The sequence below is a fragment of the Grammomys surdaster genome, unplaced genomic scaffold (assembly GCF_004785775.1).
Source record: "Grammomys surdaster isolate TR1022 unplaced genomic scaffold, NIH_TR_1.0 144, whole genome shotgun sequence".
Lineage (NCBI taxonomy): Eukaryota > Metazoa > Chordata > Mammalia > Rodentia > Muridae > Grammomys > Grammomys surdaster.
In genome coordinates, this window is record NW_021604602.1 from 6,713,875 (window position 1) to 6,732,631 (window position 18,757).

General features: G+C 45.2%; 1 protein-coding gene across 1 annotated transcript in view; it reads left to right on the plus strand.

The window, feature by feature from the left end:
- The window catches only part of Rcor1 (REST corepressor 1), an 80,566-nt gene extending 62,798 nt beyond the window's left edge, over nucleotides 1-17,768 (plus strand). Inside the window, exons 6-12 of the mRNA XM_028764547.1 lie at nucleotides 224-342; nucleotides 2,200-2,278; nucleotides 3,835-4,029; nucleotides 9,619-9,696; nucleotides 9,903-9,960; nucleotides 10,905-11,134; nucleotides 13,805-17,768. Of these exons, the coding sequence (XP_028620380.1) occupies nucleotides 224-342; nucleotides 2,200-2,278; nucleotides 3,835-4,029; nucleotides 9,619-9,696; nucleotides 9,903-9,960; nucleotides 10,905-11,134; nucleotides 13,805-13,846 (801 nt within the window). The 3' untranslated portion in view covers nucleotides 13,847-17,768. The remainder of the gene's footprint in view (nucleotides 1-223; nucleotides 343-2,199; nucleotides 2,279-3,834; nucleotides 4,030-9,618; nucleotides 9,697-9,902; nucleotides 9,961-10,904; nucleotides 11,135-13,804) is intronic.
- The last annotated feature ends 989 nt before the right edge of the window (nucleotides 17,769-18,757 follow it).

The window sequence follows — 18,757 nt, forward strand, 5'->3', positions numbered from 1 at the left end:
AGAGGCAGGCGGATTTCTGAGTTCGAGGACAGCCAGGGCTACACAGAGAAACCCTGTCTCAAAAAACAAACAAACAAAAAACAAAAAGGAAAATGCATTTTGTTAGGTTTTCCTTTTGTGTTCATTTTAAAATACAGTGAATGATCCTTATGAAATGTATCTTAAGCACATTTGACTGGTAAACACTAACTTCATATCACACCAACCTGATTTCTGCACTTAGCTTCCTGATAAATCCATAGCAAGTTTGGTGAAGTTTTACTACTCTTGGAAGAAAACTAGAACTAAAACCAGTGTGATGGACCGTCATGCTCGGAAGCAGAAGCGTGAGCGAGAGGAAAGGTAAGCATGCTCCTGCTGATGTCATCTGAGAATTGTGTGTCTCAGAGCTGGGGCAGAGGACAGGTGCCAGGACAGGGCTTCACACAAGGTTCTCCGTTGCCTCCTCCTGAGATGTAGTAGACATGAAAGTCCCTCTGTAGACTTCTGTTCTTCAGTCAGTGACCTTTAACATGTTCTTTCCTTCCTCTTAAAGGTGACATCTTTTAATAAGAAGGAATTTGGCTGTTGTTTCATGGATCAGGATTGATTATGATAACAAAAAGCTCTGTAGCACGTGTTTATGTTTAGCTTGCTTTAAAAGGAGAAGAATGTAGATTTTGTACCAGTCTCTCATCTCAGTTAAACAGCCCAAGGAACAAGAGGTCAGGCAGGGTGGCAGGAACTTCACAATCTTTGCTGCATCAGGAAACAGAGTGAGAGCAAGCTGCCGCTCACTGTACCTCCTGCTTCTTATCCATCCCATGACCTCATCCGTGGGATGGTCTTGCTTCACCCCTCAGCTAACCTGATCTAGAAAATCCCTCAGAAGCATGCCTAGAAACTTGTCTCCTGGGTGAGTCTAGATCCTGTCAAGTTGAAAATGAGTACTGGCCAGCACTGTCCTCCTCACCTTGGCCATCTTGTGTCCCGTGTGAGTGATGATACCAGTTTATAATCTCTTAGACGGGCATGAGTTTGTTGTCACTGTTGGTCTCTCTCTCTCTCTCTCTCTCCCCCTCTCTCTCTCTCTCTCTCTCTCTCTGACCTTGCGGTGCTAGGGGCTGAACCTAGCAGTTTACACATTGCGAGTACTCTGTCACTGAGCCAGCCTGCCAGCCTGGATAATGTAATTGTAAGGATAATGGATTAAACTTGAAGAAGGGAGGGTGTGTCTACCTCTAGCTTCCTCAGTCAGAGAGCAGTGAAAATGGTTATAACCCCACACTTGGTAAGGTCAAGGGTCAGTTCTCAAGGTTCTGCTTGATACCCCTGTGCAGGGTTTTTTCGGAATGAGTGAGATGGTTGAGTCTCAGAAGGTAGTGTGCAAACCCTAAAGGCTGTTGTGTTGAGTGGTGGGAGTATATGTGGCCTTTAAAAACTTAGGCTTTCCAGGGTTTCTGTAATACATTCCAGGGGCTCTCTAAGTAGCTCTGGGTGTTCTGGAACTTACTCTGCAGAGCGGGCAGGCCTCTAACTCACAGACATCCATCTGCCTACCTCTGTCTCTCTAGTGCTGGGATTAAAGGCCAGGCTTAGTACTCTTTTGATTAAAGCTTTTATTTTCCCTTATATCTGAGGCCTAGTTTGACTATACATTGACTTTGTTACTGTGTGCAGATGTGTTCTGCTGGATAACAGTCAAGACTGAATGAAATAGGCTGGGATTTGTTATCCTTGACTATGACAGAGAAAGCCCGCTGACTCTCCCAGGGCTCCTCTCTGCATTGCTGCATGGGTCCTGAGAAATGCTTTGCCCCTGCTCCATGTTCCTTTCACCCTGATAGGATACAGACGTACAAGCTTCACAGGGTCGTGACAGTAGCACTGAGTGCTCACTGACCTCTATACAATTAACGGCTAGGACTCTGGGCAAAATTTATCTGCAAAGCAGTGGTTTTCAACCTATATCAAACCTCTATCTCTAAAATATGTTTACATTAGCATTTATAACCGTTATCAAAATTACATTTATGAAGTAACAATGAAAATAATTTTATGGTTTAGGATTGAGAACCACTGGACCAAAAGAACTACTGGAATTCTATATAAAAATGCTTGCTCTAGCAGTCTGTAGATGCATAGAGCAGTTTTAGAATGTATTTGTTAAGTTTTTATGTGAAATAGAATTAATGCATAATAAGCTTTCTTATCTTCCAGTGAGGATGAACTAGAAGAAACAAATGGCAGTAATCCCGTTGACATTGAGATTGATCCGAACAAGGAAACCAAAAAGGAGGTATTTTTCTTCCTACTGTTTTTGGGCAGGACATGCCAGTGCTTGTTCTCCCGTGCCTCCCGCTCTTGCGCTGCTCATGGGACACTGTACACAACAGCAGCTTTGCTTCGTAGACTTCTGAATGGTATTTCTCTGTATCACATGGAAAGGAACCCTAAGGGGAAGCCCACATTTGCTGTCTTCTGTGGAGAATGGTGGTAATGAGGCAGGGCTGGGAGGTGGATGGTGTGAGCCCGGGAGCTGCCCGCGTTTTGGGCAGAAGCTGTGGGTTCGTGGAGCACGGAGGCGTCTCAGCTCTCTGTCCTGTGGTGGCAGGAATGATTATTTGATGCTTGGAAAAACAAAAGGCTAATTGTAAAAATTATAGCAATGTTACATGATTTTTATAATACAATAGGCAATGAAGTTCAGCAAAAAAAGAGGAGTTGAAGTGATTTTCAGCATCATCACCCAGAATCACTGTTACATGTTGGTAGCTTTTTAAGACAACTTTCTCTAAAACATATATACCCACAAGTATATATAATTCAGAATTTTTATTTTTAGGCTGGGCGGTGGTGGCGCACGCCTTTAATCCCAGCACTTGGGAGGCAGAGGCAGGCGGATTTCTGAGTTCGAGGCCAGCCTGGTCTACAGAGTGAGTTCTGTACAGCCTGGGCTATACAGAGAAACCCCTGTCTCGAAAAAACAAAAACAAACAAACAAACAAAAAACAGAATTTTTATTTTTAAAAGTTTAAAACTTTTTTAAAAAGTGATATCTTAATTTGTATTTTTGAAATGTATTTTATATTTCAGAAGTAACTGAACTTAAGCAGCTTTATAGCATACTGAAGTCCTCTCTCTGTGAACAGTACAGGGTTAATGGGCAACATCTAAGCCTTTGTACAAATTTTTTTTCAAAGATCCTACTTATGTTATATATGAGCACACTGTCGCTGTCTTCAGACACACCAGAAGAGGCATCAGATCCCATCGCAGATGGTTGTGAGCCACCAGTGATTCCTAGGAATTGAACTCAGGACCTCTAGAGCAGATGGTGCTTTTAACTGCTGAGCCATCTCTCCAGCCCTGTACAAATTTTCTTTTTAAATAATTTCTAAAAGTTGAATTGTTGCCTTAAGGTTTTCCATGTGCACATTTAAGGTCTACTCTAACTCAGAGTGGGTCCCGTCGTACAGTGTGGCTGAAAAGACCTTGAACCCGATCCTCCTGCCTCTGCCTCCCAAACGCTGGGATCCCATCTCCACCATGCTCGGCTTCCGATCCTGTGTTGTGATGATTACTGTAAGCTGCCGTCCTCTTGCTGCCAGGCTTCTGTATTTTTTCTTCCTGAAGGTTTTGATATTAGAGAAAGTACTTTAAAAAGTAGCCCGATGGTTGATTTGAAGACTGAGAGCACATTTAGAGCAAGTGCTGGGATTAGTGGCGTGCGCCACCGCCGCCCAGCGAGACTGTTGTAGATTATTTAGGGCTGTGTCAATGACACATGCTTACTACTATCCATTTGACACTTTTGTTTTTTAATTTTATTTACCAAATATGCATATCGCGCAGGTTCCCCCTACTGAGACAGTTCCTCAGGTCAAAAAAGAAAAGCACAGCACACAAGCTAAAAACAGAGCAAAAAGGAAACCTCCAAAAGGCATGTTTCTTTCTCAAGAAGATGTGGAAGCTGTGTCTGCTAATGCTACTGCTGCAACCACGGTGCTGAGGCAGCTGGACATGGAGCTGGTCTCCATCAAACGACAGGTACTTGTGAGCCCAGTGTGCAAAGTCCGCTTGCACACTAGAGTGTCCTCACAGATGCTGAGGAGCAGAAAAGGCCCTGATGTGTGGAGGTTAGAAGACAGTGACAGAATTCATTCTTTGCTTCTGCCTTCTCATGGAGTCTAGGCATTGAACTCTGATTGCCAGGCTTGCACGGCCTCTTGCTGGCTAAGGAATTGGGTGGATCATCTTGGATATTGCCCCTTCCCTCTAAAAATTAAAAATTTTAGATTGAGCTAGTTTATAGAGAGAAATGCATATGGCTATTTATGTAAATAGAACAATTTGTATGCGTGTGCACGCGTGTGTGTACGCATGTGCATGTATACCACTGATTTTTACGACAAAACATGCCCAAGTAACCTTTAACTGGACAGGGAGTAGAGCCCTGCCTTTAGTGCCTTCACCACTGTCCCCTTCGTGCTTCAGCTCCATCATCTTCCTTTCACCCCTGAGCCACTGCCCAGGAGAGGGCTGCTATATGATTTTTAAGGTACAGATTCTGAGCTGAGGCTTGTAACCTGGTCAGTGGTAGACTCGTGTTCAGTTTGTGGGAAGCTGGGTTTGGTTTCCACCACCATTAAAGGAGCACTCATGGATTGCTTCCATCTGTTTTGATTGTGTTACCATAAGACCATGCTTATTTTTATGCCTTTATGAGATGAGCCCATCTTTTAGAAAGCTGTTACTTTTGATCTGTTCTTTCTCATTGCTTTATAAATACCTACTAGCAATACATTATACTATGGTAGACATTTGGGCTGTTTACATTTGGGGCCATTATACAAACTGTTGCCATGAATGTGTCTCTGTAGAGCACATCTCCATCAGATCCCATAGAGAACCAACAGGCTGTCCTCCGTTCAGGGGTTTCCAGAGTGTCCTTTCCGTTCACATGCACTTTGATGTGTCGTACCAGCGCTTCCCACTGCCAGCCCGCTTTGGACTGACCCTTGTGTTGCAGGCGCAGCTCCCCTACCCTCCACACACTGTGGACCACCTTCACCCTCCTATTATGACACTAGACATATCCCCAGGCGTTGCTGAACCTCCTCAGGGTGACATGGTTGTCTCCAGTGATAGCGGTCACTGTACTTGTTGGCAGCTCTTGTCTTTAGATTGTGGTCTCTGGTGTGCTGTGATGAGGTCTCCTTGGGCCTCATTGACATTGCTTACCTGCCACTCAGTTGTCAGCCCTGAGGCTGTCCTCATTTTGAGGATGTCTACCCAATCTTTGTCCTTGATTTCTATTGGACTGTGTTTTTAGGGGTGAGTGTGTGTTTAACACTACATCATACAACGTAGCTCAGGCTGGCCACAGTACTCACAATGCTCCTGCCTCTGTCTCTGCCTCCTTATGGAGTCTTCTTCTCTTCAGTTCTAAATTGTTTCCTACCCATCTCATGGACAGTTTACCACTGCGTTCTCCCCAGCTCCTGTTAAATAGTATTTTCTGAAATTTGTTAAAGAAGTAGTTTCTCAATTTTTCCTCTTAGGGTGGTAGGCTTTGAGTGCTAATAAGAACCTTCCAGTGAGGGCTGGAGAGTTGGCCCAGCAGTTAAGAACACTCACTGACTGCTCTTCAGGAGGCCAGAGTTCAAATCCCAGCAACCACATCGTGGCCGTCAACCATCTGTAATGTGATCTGATGCCTCTTCTGGTGTGTCTGAAGACAGCGACAGTGTATTCATATAAAATAAACAAATAAAAACCTATGGACCAGAGTGAGCAGGGGTGGAGCTAGAGGGAGAAGGGAAGGGGGAAAAAAAACAAACAGAAAAAAACCCACGAAACAAAAACAACAAAAAGAAACAAACAAATAAACAAAAAACTGAAAGAACCTTCCAGGGGCACAGACAAGCAGGCAAAACACATATACACATAAAATAAATAAATCTTTTTTAAAAAAAAAAAAAAAACCAACCTTTCCTGAGTGATGAACCTACGTAAGTATCATCTTAGCATTGTTGTTTCAGCCTTGTACTTTGACCTTGAGCCTACCAAGACGTATGTTTCTGGGTGTGGTGTTGCATGTAGGTGTTTGAGTGTGGGCATCTGTTTCACCAACTACTGTTTACTGAAAAGGCTGTCTAGTCTTGCCTAGAGCAAGACCTTTGTTTGAAAATGAGCAAGTGTGCTTTTATGTTCTGCTGTGTGTCCTTCACCAGTGTGCAATGCCTTCATGTGAGTCGTGTTCCGTATGTGCTGCAGAGACGCCTCCTGGGACTCGTCATCCTTGGCCCTTTGTATTTCCTTAAGAATTTGTGTATCACTTTTTCAATTTTCAGGAAAAAGAATCTTACTAAAATTTTGATTAAGATTTTGTTACAGCTATTAAATTAATAACTTGTTTTGTTTTAAGACAGTTTCTCTGTATATCCCTGGTTGTCCCGGAACTTGTTCTGTAGACTAGGCAGCCTCAAACGCAGGGATCTGCCTGTTTGTTAAAGTCATAGACTACTAACACCAGCTTTCAAATTACTGTATATTTTTTAATATTTATTTAATGTATGAGGACACTGTCGTTCTCTTTAGACACATCAGAGAGGGCATCAGATTCCATCACAGATGGTTGTGAGCCACCATGTGGTTGCTGGGAATTGAACTCAGGACCTCTGGAAGAGCAGTCAGTGCTTTTAACCAATGAGCCATCTATGTCTTCAGCCCCTCAAATTTCTATTCTCAAAGGGTTTTCTGATGAGTGGAGATGATATGTCCCTCCACCTATACAGATCTTTAATTGTTTGTGTTATGTCATTTTTTTATGTGCAAGGCTTACACATCCTTCAATCGAATTATTCTAAGATAATTTGGTACATTTGGGATGCTCTTATAATAGAGGTTTTCAGGGGAGAGTGTGTCAGTGGTGGGAGTTGGACCTGAGAGCTCATGCATACCACCGGTTCCATATCCAGTTTACGGATATTATTGTTGAGTTATCCTGGTCAGCCTCACAGTCTACATGCCTTCCATCCCTTGGTGACCTTCTCCACTTTTGTTGTCCTTCCCTCTTCCGTTTCTCCTTTTCCCTCTGGGTTGATGAGACTGAGTGATGGGGAGCCAGCTGTCAGAGGTGGTCAGGTTCCAGACTGCAGAACTGATGGCTCTGTCTTTCTCTTGGTTTAAGGAGGCGGCACAGATGAGGGGCAAGCATCCTTCTGGAGTCTAGCCTGCTCCCAGCACAGTTATGCTCTGATCTTAGGGGAATCACTTAATCTTCCTAGAGGCCTCTTTTCAAATGAGAAGATTAATCTTTAAGGTCTGATCCTTGCAGATCTGCCTGGGCTGCATGCAGTGTTAGGATGTGGTTAGTGTGCTTATCATGGGCAGCTCTGCTGAGGGGATGCAGTGGAGGGAAGAGGAGGCCCTCCTGTTACTAATTGGAGGAGGAAACAGGCTTTGGTTTTTTTCAGCGGGGTCAAGGACAAGAGTGTTTTTAATTTGAAATAATGACTCTGATGATCTAAGCGGGAGGGCTTAGAGGTGCACGGGGAGAGTCAAGCCGCAGCCGGCCAGTGGGATGGGAACTTTAGGAACCTCAGTTTGCAGGTATATCAGGGAAAGACTCGTTTCAGAGTACCAGAAAACACAATTAACCAGTTCACGAAGCCCCACGAGGTGCTATGTTGGAAGCTGCAGAAGCCACTTTGAACTCTTTGAATCTATAGAGGGCTATAAGAAAAGGAGACGGAGGTGGAGCCGCCTGCCTGTTCCTGTGAGCAGGGGAACCAAAGACTTTCTGTCAGAAGCCCAGGCTTCTACTTGCCAGCCCCTGTCCGGCTCCTGGCTTTCAGGAGCAGCGCACAGCTTTGAAGACTGAGGGCTGAGGTTGGAAGTGTCCACGTCCTCAGTGGATAAGCCTGTGTGTGTGGCAGGAGGTTCTGAGTGGTCTCACAGGACAGAGGAGTCCCTGTGAACCAGATAAAGTATAGTATGTTTCCCTAGGAGGTACATGGGGGTAAGAGGGTGCAGTAGGGCAGCCACATGGGTTACATTGCTGTCTTTTCTTTAAATGCCACACAAAACTATATCCTGATTCTTACTCAATTTTCTTTTAGGTTGACAAATATGTTGACCACTAACCTGTCTGTTCTAACTCTAAATCCTGGATTCTAGCTCTCTACCTTTCACTGATGGGTTTTCTGAAGACAAGGTGTACTTTCTAGCCCAGGCTGGCCTCCAATTCTCAGTACTAACTTGTGAGTCAGAGGCAGAACCAGCATGGGCTACAAAGTGAGAACTTATCTCAAAGAGCAACCCACCCCAAAGCATGTGACAGAATGGAATATTTAAAGATTATGTGGGAGCCAGCACTCAAGAGCAGAGGTAGACCCGTCTCTATTAGTATGAGACCACCCTCACCTATGTAGCAGATTCAATGTCCTCCATGGCTACATAGTGAGACCCTGTCTTGAGAAAACAGGACAGGTAAAAAGAAAAAGAATATGTTGGTATAAAAGGCTGTTTTAAGAAGCCAGACGGGGACTACTGAAACAGCCCAGGTGAAGCTCATCTGTCTGAGCCCCAAAGCCCACAGGACAGGAGAGATCAACTGTACAGAGCTGTCTGCTGATGGCAGGCCACACGCATCACACTCAGCTACCAGAGTAAGTTTTGAAAGGAAAAAAAAAAAAAAAAAAGAAGCTAGAAAGCAGAGCCTGATGAAACAGGCTCTAGTCTGCACTGTTCCGGAGGCTGAGTCGGGAGGGTCTCGTGCTCATGGCCAGACACTGGTACACTGCAAGGTCGAAGAGAGTGTAACGGGGCTGTGTGTGTGTGTGTGTGTGTGTGTGTGTGTGTGTGTGTGCGTTCATGTCTTTCTGTCTGTTGCTATGTACTAGTGGCTAGAGTCAGGTCTTGAGCTTGATGTCCAGTACAAGGATGGCAGGGAACTAAATGGTGTACCATGCCTGCCTTTCCTACTCTGAAACGTTACTTCACTAGTAAGGTTTCTTAGCCTGGTGATGGTGGTGCAGACCATTAATCCTAGCACTTGAGAGGTAGAGGCAGGTGGATCTCTGTGAGTTCGAGGCCAGCTGGGTCTACAGAGAGAATTCCAAGACCACCAAGAGTACACAGAGAATCCCTGACTCAAAAAAACAACAACAGAAAAGATGTTTTTTCTTTAGGTAATATCTGCCAGTCCTGAATATCCTTGATGTTTTCTTTATCACAGTCCGCCTGTTCTTTCCTTCTGTGTTTTTTTTTTTTTTCAAAAATGAAAAATGTTAAAAGTCAAGAGTTCCACCCCATCACATACCAGAAATGTCCCCTCCTGAGAGCTGCAGGACAAGGACACACTTGTCTGTTTCTTGGGTATCCATGGGAAAATTAGAGAACGTGGCTGAGTTTCTGTCCTTCTCTGCCTCATGATTGGGCATAAATAGAAAAGCTAGGTATGCCAAGTCAAGCAAAAAGACAGGAAAAAATATCATTTATGACAAAGTGAAGATGTCACACTTGGTCAGAGTTAGGCTTGTAGGAATTTTGCTGTCATGGTTTTCTATCTTCCCCATCAAAGATGTCTTTCCTTGTTCTCGTGTATTTAAAACAAGTTCTTTTCTTTCTTAGATTCAGAACATTAAGCAGACGAACAGTGCTCTTAAAGAGAAGCTGGACGGTGGGATAGAGCCTTATCGACTTCCAGAGGTAAGCATGTCTGTCTTAGAGTTGGGGTCAAGTTTATGTGCTTGAAATGTTGATATCTGTGCTACATATCTTTAATATGGCTTGTTTTGGAAAGATATAGATATACTTTTAGGAACCAAGTTTATATCAAAATCCTGACATGTGAAAAGCTCATTAAGCTGCGGTTAAGATGCATGTAATAAGTGACAATCCATTTGGATATCTAGGTTATTCAGAAATGCAACGCACGCTGGACGACGGAAGAACAGCTTCTCGCCGTACAAGGTATGAGGGCACTCTCCTTAGCACATGGGAACTAACTGTGATATGTGTAAGAGAAATGCTATGTTCCACTCCGCTGTCACGTTGCTCATGGAGAAATGGTATCACTGCCCCATCTTCCCCAGGCGTGTGTCCTTGCATGCCTGTGTTGTTGCTGAGCAGTGAACCTAGGGCCTTGCCAGGCAGATGCTGTACCACTGTGAAATACCTCCAGTCCAGTTTGTGTTTTAGTTTTTGAAACAGTCTCATCTTTTGCTGATGCTGGCTGTGAACTCAAAACCCTTCTGCTTCAAACTCCCAAGGACTGGAATTACAGGCCTTTCCTATTTTTAAAATTAGCATGAAAGCCACAGTTGTCTAAGGATGTGAGTCTGTTACACTTTAGAGTGGTTGCTCATTGCACTCCGAGTATGTACAAACTTCAGAGAAAAGTGCGTGTCAGCATTAGAAGACAGGAAATGCTTTTAGACTGAGAAGTATCAAGAGGACAAGCAGAATGCCCGCAGTAACTTGTGTGATATGACATCAGAGAGGTTCCTAGTAGACAGGATTTTACTAAACTTCTGTACCATCATCAGCAAGATAGCACTACAGGTGACTGCTGTGTTTTTTCACTGCTATATAATATAATGTCTGTGCTTAATCAGGTCATCAGCAAACGCTGTACCTTCTCAGCTGCCTCCCAGCCTGAAGTGTGCCGTGTGGAAATGGTAGCAGCACTTGCTGCTCTTTCAGAGGACCCGAGTTTAGCTCCCAAGGACCCACTCCAGTTCCAGATGATTTTATTCCTTCTTCTGGCCTTTCCAGGCACAAGGGTCACATGTGATACACAGACATACATGCAGGAAAAACTCTCACATACATTAAATAAAAGTAAACAAATAAAAATTTAAACTTTTTTCTCTTACACTAAATTTTTTTTTTAAACTGTTCTCTTCTGTCCTTAGCCATTAGGAAATATGGGCGAGATTTTCAGGCAATCTCAGATGTGATTGGGAACAAGTCAGTTGTTCAGGTGAAAAACTTTTTTGTAAATTATCGGCGCCGCTTCAACATAGATGAAGTCTTACAAGAATGGGAAGCAGAACATGGTAACGAGGAGACCAATGGGCCGGCTAACCAGAAGCCCGTCAAGTCCCCGGAAAGCTCCGTCAAGATCCCTGAGGAGGAGGAGGAGGTAAATGTGGAAAGGGTGGTCTCCTCCCTGCACCCATGCTCAGGGCTCTGCAGATGCTGAAATGTCTCTCAGTTCCAGTCACTCAGCATCATTTGTCTGTAAACGCAGCAGTATCCGTGCTGACTCGGGTGGCTCATCGTTGTGGGCTGTGTTCTCCTTAACTGCAGCCTGGCTTCCTTCTACACTGGTAAAAACCATCAGAAACTGCTGAGGAGTGGCCCACCCAGTAGTCTCAAGTGTTGCCTCTGTCAGGGCTGCTTACCTTCTATTCTAGGTGAGGCTGCATGCCTTTAGGCTCTCTTGAGGGCCTAAAGCCACCTTCTAGCTTGTATTGCTGTCCAGGGATGACTAGCTTAAGCTGGTGAAGGCAGCTCTAGGTCCTGTGACTGCTGGGACTTATGTGGCAGTGACTAGCATTGCAATTTTGGAGATGGTGACATGCTTTTCATCAGGGCTGTTAGGTGGCTCAGCCTAGAGACCTGTCCTCCTGCCTCTACCTACTCCACCCTGTGCACGTTCTACCTCCTCTGGCGGAAGCAACATGCAAGGCCAAGACTAGGCTGGATTTGTTCACTGGTTCAATAACTTAAGGATTGACTTATCTTTCTGAGGAATTCACTTCCAGTGAATTTTTCAAGACAGGGTTTCTCTGTGTAGCCCTGGCTGTCCTGGAACTCACTCTGTAGACCAGGCTGGCCTTGAACTCAGAAATCCACCTGCCTCTGCCTCCCAAATGCTGGGATTAAAGGTGTGCGCCACCACTGCCCGGCTTCCAGTGTCTTTCTTAAACCATTCAGGAGTGATTTGGAGTTGATTGTTGTGTGCGTGTTTGGCCTTTGCTCTAGGCTCTGTTCTGTTAAACACACTGAGTACCTTGAAGGAAAGTGAGGCCACTTATGTGCAGGGCTCACGGCGTTTCTTTCTGTAAGGAAAGCATCTCCACACAGCACCTCTGAGAACTGGACTCTTGAGTACTTACTTTACAAGAAAGTCTGTCTCGCGTGTGTACAAATCCACATTCCAGTGTGAGCAGTACTCCTGGGTTATCCTAGTGCAGGGCCAGTCTAAGGCCCTGGAACATGGAACGTCTAAGCAGAACAAGGGTGTGAAACTCATGATCTTTGAAAAGGGGTTAGGATTTGTGAAAATGAAGGCTTTCTAGCCTGTTTCCTAACAGTGTTCCCAAGGTTTTTGGGAACAAGATCAGTAGGACTCTGGCTCAACACTGAACCAGAGCAAGTGTGGACAGAGGCGGCGCAGAGAGCTGAGGCTGAAGTTAGGGCTCTTGGCAAGCTGGGAGGGAGGCCAGTTCTTCTGCAGGGAGTTTTGCTTCATTCTCTTAAGCCTGGTTCAGTCCTGCCTGACTGAACTTCATTAGTGCTGTTAACTTTCCTTCATGAGTAGTCCTGAGGTCTTTCCTTGAGTGCTTCCGTTTCTTGTGCCTGTTACCTCTTATATAGCCCCTAGCCGGTCCCTGTCAGTGTGCTCTTCTGTAACTGACTCACACCCCCATAGCATGTTAGAGCTTCTCGGTGCTGTTGGATCCTCCTCATGTCTGTTTACTTCAGCACCTCTCTAAAAATCCACCAGCAGGGCAGAACCCAGGGCATCACTACGTGTCCTCCTCACTTCTTCCCACTGTTCTCTCCTCCACCTGTAAGCTTAGGGAATCAAACTGGGGGTGCCAGAGTTGGTGGCATGAACTCCTTTATCCCCTCAGCCCTCATGCCTGCCCTCCCTTCTGTGCTCCTCATGTCACCAACCCTTCTGTTTCTGCTCTAAGGTTGGTCTGCAGAACAAACCTTGGCTTGTAAGGATTTCTGCTCACTAAGAGCCTGGGGACTTAGCTGTTAGAACGCTGCTTAATTATCTGGCCAGTGCTCAGAACATGGAGACTTGGTTTCACAGGCTTGTTTATCCTGTTTCTAGCAACTGGGGATATCTGCCCTCACAGGATGAAGGACATCAGAATTTTCCCAAGTGCCACTAACACAAAGACCTGTCAATTTTACAGACTTTTTCCAGCTAAGAAGGGAGAGCAGCCCAAGAAGTCTGTGATTACCACAGAGGGTAATAGAGCAACTAGGTTACAGATAGCTACCCAAATCAGAATGGCTGAGTGTGTGGCCAAGGGAAGACCTGCTTTAATTAGCAGGTTTTTACAGTGCTGTTTCTCCTGAAGGAACCACAGTCTCACATTCTGGATTTTAGCCCAATTGTTTCCTCAGTAGTAAGACACCATGTCTCTTTGGATAGTTTTGGAAAAAATGCTTTCATCCTTTAAGGAAGAGTGTTATATACTCCAGGATCCCAGCAGGAGCCAGTATCCCAGTGTTCCTCTGACCGGCCAGCGCATGGAATTATTACCATAGGCAAACCAGACCAGCCTTGCTTTTCTGTGATGACATGCCCCTTAGCTATTGTATCTAACCTTGCAGAGAAAGCTTCATAATCTTACTCCTTTGGCAGATAGGGAAGCTGAGGCTTAGAAAGAGAAACACTGGTCCAAGAGAAGTCAGCCCCTCCCTGCCTGGGAGCATGAATGCTGGCCACGCAGTGCTCACAGTGCAGGTCTGCTGAGTGCATGCCCGCTCTCCCTCTCGGAGCACCCCGGAGCCAGGGTGTGCTGGTCGTGGCTCTGACTGATCGCCTTCCTTTTTCCTCCTTCAGGCAGCTTCTGTCCTCGACGTAAGATACGCATCTGCCTCATGAAAACTGTTGGTAGCTTTGAACACTTGGTATGGACGACATGTTATCCAGATATCAGGTATTACAAGACATCACCTAGCCATCTGCATCACATCTCTGTGGACAAGCAGCTATTACCAAAAAAGGCATACACTTCCAGTCCTGTGCTACATCTGCCTTAATTCTTTGCTCGTTCCTCCATGTTGGCACGACTTCCCAGAGAGCAACGCTGCATCTCATTCTGCCTAAGGGCTGGGGGACCCACGGCTGCACACCTCCCTCGAGTCTGGGACCTACCCTCCAATTGGCTCCCCCCGAGCCCCAACAATGGCAGCTCTCCCAGTCAACAGCTTCAGAACAGGTAGTCTTGAAAGGCCCAGCTCTGTTCCTGCATGGCCTGCAGTTTCTACTTTGTGCATAGTATAATTCTCAGAAGGCCCAGTAGGCCTTCTAGAAAAATTCTCCCCTTTTCTGGGGCAGCCACCTAAGTAAAATCATGCTTCTTTGGAAATCACAAGCCCATCAGCAGAGCACATCGTCACCTTTATCATACAAGCTTCCTGATACAACTCCTGTTTCCCCAGAGAGAGGGCAGAGCTGTGGCTAGAGATCAGGTGGCTTCTCTCCCTTTCTCTCTCCCCTAACTCTTTCCCCTTTCTCCTTTCCAAGTGGTAAACGCTCATTTGCAGCAACTGTCCTTGGACATTGTAGCTTAATGGGACCGTGGACCTCAGCGCTTTCTGCCTTCATCCTTCAGCATTGTAATCCCAGGAAGTGGGTGCACCCATCTCTTCTTGATCCCCAGCTACCACCATCATCCCCCAGCTCCGAGAGATTTGGTTCATATCACTGTACCTGGTGCTTGTACATTTGGAATTGGTGCCTTCTCCTTCTGGCAACCATGTTATCGATCCCTTTTCTGTTCAAGTGTCTTATTTAAAGTTTATTGCTTGCCAAAGATGACATCATTGAGGTGTAGCAGATGGGGAGAGTGTCTGCAGACTTAAATGTCAGGTCAGCTCAGTGAAGGGCAACAGAGAAGCTAGGGACGTTTCCTCCATCCACGCTGCACACCATTAGCTCTCATCCTCTTGGCGTGCCTGGCCATTGTATGTCATTTCATGTGTCCTTTCGTGTCGTTTGTGTCCTGGTGTGATCACACAAACACTATCCCTGTCTCAGCAGCAGATAGGACAGAGAAGTGATGGATGTGTTGCTTAGTGAGACCAAGATGAAAGAAACAATCTACAGAGTGGTATGTGATGCCATTAGTTTGGACTGGGAACAAGCAAAGATTGCTGATAAATGTTCTGAGACTTGAGAGTCACTCTTGCTCTCTTACCAGACTGTGGGCCTGCAGGGTTGAGCAGCAGCCGGCTGAACTGCGTTCTAGCGTCCATGGCCGCTTGAGACTGCACTAACCATGTGGAAATATCTTTTGTTGTTGTTTGCAGCGTTTCAATAGTTTTTCTACTTTCAATACCAAAAAGGGAAAGAAAAAAAGTAAATGCTTTAAGGTATTTAAGGTATGAATGGAGTTCATAAGAATTTAAAATATGCAATTAAAATTCGAAGTTTTGGCTCCTAAGCACCTTCCCCTCTCCCTTGTTTTTAAAGTTAGCTGGTTTTCTCTTTAGAAAGAGGTTCAGCTGTAGGAATCTAGACTGGGGATAGGGTGTGAATTCTTCTTGAAGTCTGGAGAAAGGTCATTACAAGGTCGGGTGCAGAGGGACTTTGTCCAGCCCATTGATCAAGAAGAACCAGAGAGCCGGGCCGGAGGCACAGCCCACAGTTCCCACCCAGGGACAGTAACAGAGTAACACTAGTAACTTTTTTTGTGCTTTTATCATAAACCTGCTGTGTAGCTGAAGGGGAAGGAAAACACGGGATGAGATTAACCTAGGCTTTTCGTGTGACTCGTAGGGACAAGGGACACTAAGGCGCATGATGATAAAACCCGCTCACCTAGCATTTCTGCATGCCCTGCCCTCCAGGGAGCAGAGCCGTGCTACAGGGCGACTGCTACGGCAGCTCTGCTGGTGGCTCTGTGTCTGTTTATGTGCCCGGGCTACTTTCCTTAAGATGTGTTCCCTCTCGGCAGTGGTTAGACTTGGTGATCGTCTCAGATGGTGTGACCCGCAGAGCGGCTGTGCCAGGCACCAGGCCCGTTCTGTCTTTCTCTTGGTTATGAGCACTGAGTGGCCTCTAGCAATGGAGTCAGGTGTTGGTATGATTATGACCAGAGTAGCTGATCTTGGCTTTTTCTCCAAGAAAAAGAGGCATGCCGTTTTCACTTGACAAAGGGGAGAGAGTGGTCTTTGCCTGGCTGCTGCTGGAATAGTCTCCATGTTTTAAACTTTTCATGACACAGTCCACAGTGATGTAAGTCCAAGAAACTGCTTAGCTTTCAAAGCCGAGGGCTCTGGTCTGGACTGTGACTGTTATGTGTCACGTTAGGTGCATCGGCAGGTCGGGTTTGGAACATGATGCCTGCTCTGATGGAATGTCACTTAAGCTTTGGGTTCTTAAAATGATCAATGTGAATGTCATAATTATATATTTTTGTGGGAAAATCTTCTAAATATAAGTTATTGTGGAAAATATAGTATCATGGACACAAATGATAGTCTAACGTTTAGTTTAGAGATCCCTAAAGATATAAACTGTATTGCATATGCATTAAAAGTTTGTTTTATTTAATTTTATGTAAACATGTAAAGTGTTTAGGTAATTTTTTTCCCTTGTCCACTTAAACACCCTGTTACTTGAATATTGTGTTGACTGGTCAGCAGCAGTGATCAATTCTGTAATCTGGCTTTTTACCCAGAGGTCCCCTGCCTCAGTTGTGCTGGTCAGATGAGTGTTGGCACAGAGTGGGTGCTGTGTCCACAGAACAGAGGTTCACAGCGCACCCGCTGCCTCTCTGTTTGTCAGAACAGCTTCCTAAAGAAGGTTTCAGATAGTTTTTATAAGACCCTCCCAATGGTGGTCACAAACCTTAATCAAAAAACAGACGTTGACAGAGCTCACCGTGGTGGGCTCAGGAAGCAGGGGCTCTGGAGTACAGGTTTCCCAGTGCTGCGTCTGGGTGAGCTCAGTGTCACTTTAAATTCAGCTCTACTCTGCTTCGTCTTTCTAACTCTGAGATGTACTATTGGTATAATTGCACACCAAAAATAAGCCAAACAGTGCATTACACTAACTGGATCCCTGCTTTCATGTAAGCAAAGGAAAGACACGTCTCACGTCTCTGTCCTGTTTGTACACCTAGTGACCCAGGATTCAAGTTTTTAGTATCAAGTAAACTTTGCCTCAGGCTGACTAAAGGCAGCTTTAGGTCATCTGAGTTTAATGATCGTGTGCAATGCCCTTTCCGCCTCTCCCTGGGTCTTTGCAGCTTCTCCTCACGGTAGCAAAGCACAATTGCAGGAGCGTCACAGTTCAGAAGGAAGGTCAGTAGAGTCTATGCATGTTGTAAAATAATGAGTGTTTACAGTCACCTTCTCTAAAATGAACATTTATACTGGAGTGGATAGCACTCCATTATGTAGACTTAAAACTTTGCTAAGTGCTTTTTAGATTGCTTAAAATTTTTTCAAGATTTTAAAAGATGTATAAGGTTAAGTTTGCAAATATAACGGAAATGCTGTATATCTTTTGAAGTGATAAAATACATGTTAAAATTTTAAAGAAACTATGTTGTAATGATGCTGTTGTAAGTACTATTTCCATGTCGCCCCCCTTTGCTTGTTTTCTAGTTCAGCACAGTCCTTGTGGTGAATGTCAGTAGCATTATGAGCGCTTAGCCATTGAATTATAACATTTGTTAGTGCAGATTGGGAAATTTATTTGTGAAGTTCTGCAGAATTCATTTTTCTATTTCCAATATTTGCTGAAGTTAAATAAAAATTTTCAAGCCATTGATGTAATAAAATACGAAACAAAACAGTTTTGTGCATCCCAACGCCCATCTTCCTACAGAAGAGGCTGTTCTCCCCCTCCAAGCAGGCCGTGGGCTTCTGATTGTGTGTGGCCCAGTGTTAGACCCTGTGAGACAAACATCGGGGGGTGACTATTGCTCTCAGCTTCTGGCTCTACCAGAGTGGTTTGAGAATCCTCTTGTGACTAGCTTATAGACGGCATCAGATTACACGGTGTCTTTCACAAAGTTTGTGATGTTGAAGTCTGAAGTGCAAAGGTTGGGTGAGAGGCATTTTCGTCATTAGCAGTTTTTCTGTCCCAGCTTGACCAGGCTTTGGCCCTGTGTAGGCCCTGCTGTGGCAGTGAGGAAACAGACCACTGCCTTTGCTGCCTCTTGTCAGCAAAGTATAACCTCAGTACATGAGCAGTGTGAGGAGTCCTGGCAGCCTCGGTGGCCTTCCCTTTTCTAGCCAGAATGTAAGGTTTGCCTAGATACTGTGCTAGTCAACTTTGTCTACACAAACACCTTACGGTAGTTCAAGTTATGTAGGAAGGCTTATTGGCACACAGTTGGGAAGGTCTTCACCCATGACCTCTTGCCTTCAAATTTTTTGACAGTGTCTCACTGTGTAGCCTCTTATCATAGCATGATAGAAAGAGAACACGCAGCAGAGCAATGTCGTTCACTTACTATCTAAGGCAGGCCAAGAAAGAACAAACAGGAAGCCCAAAGGCCAGCGCTCCCATAATCCCTGGGAAGCCCCAGGTCCCCACTGACCTGAAGACTTTTGCTAGGCTCCAGCTTTCAAAGGTTCACTCCCTCACATCCATCAGTTCTGAGTTGGCTTATGAGCTTTGACATGCCAGCATCCAGTCTACACTGCAGCAGCCGACTACTACAGGAATCTAAGGTTCAAAGCCAATGTCACCTCAAACAAAACTTGTAGTAAGTGGATGGGATCTCTCTCTGTGTGAGACCGCATCCGCTAGGAGGTTGTGTAAGAGTGAGAGGGC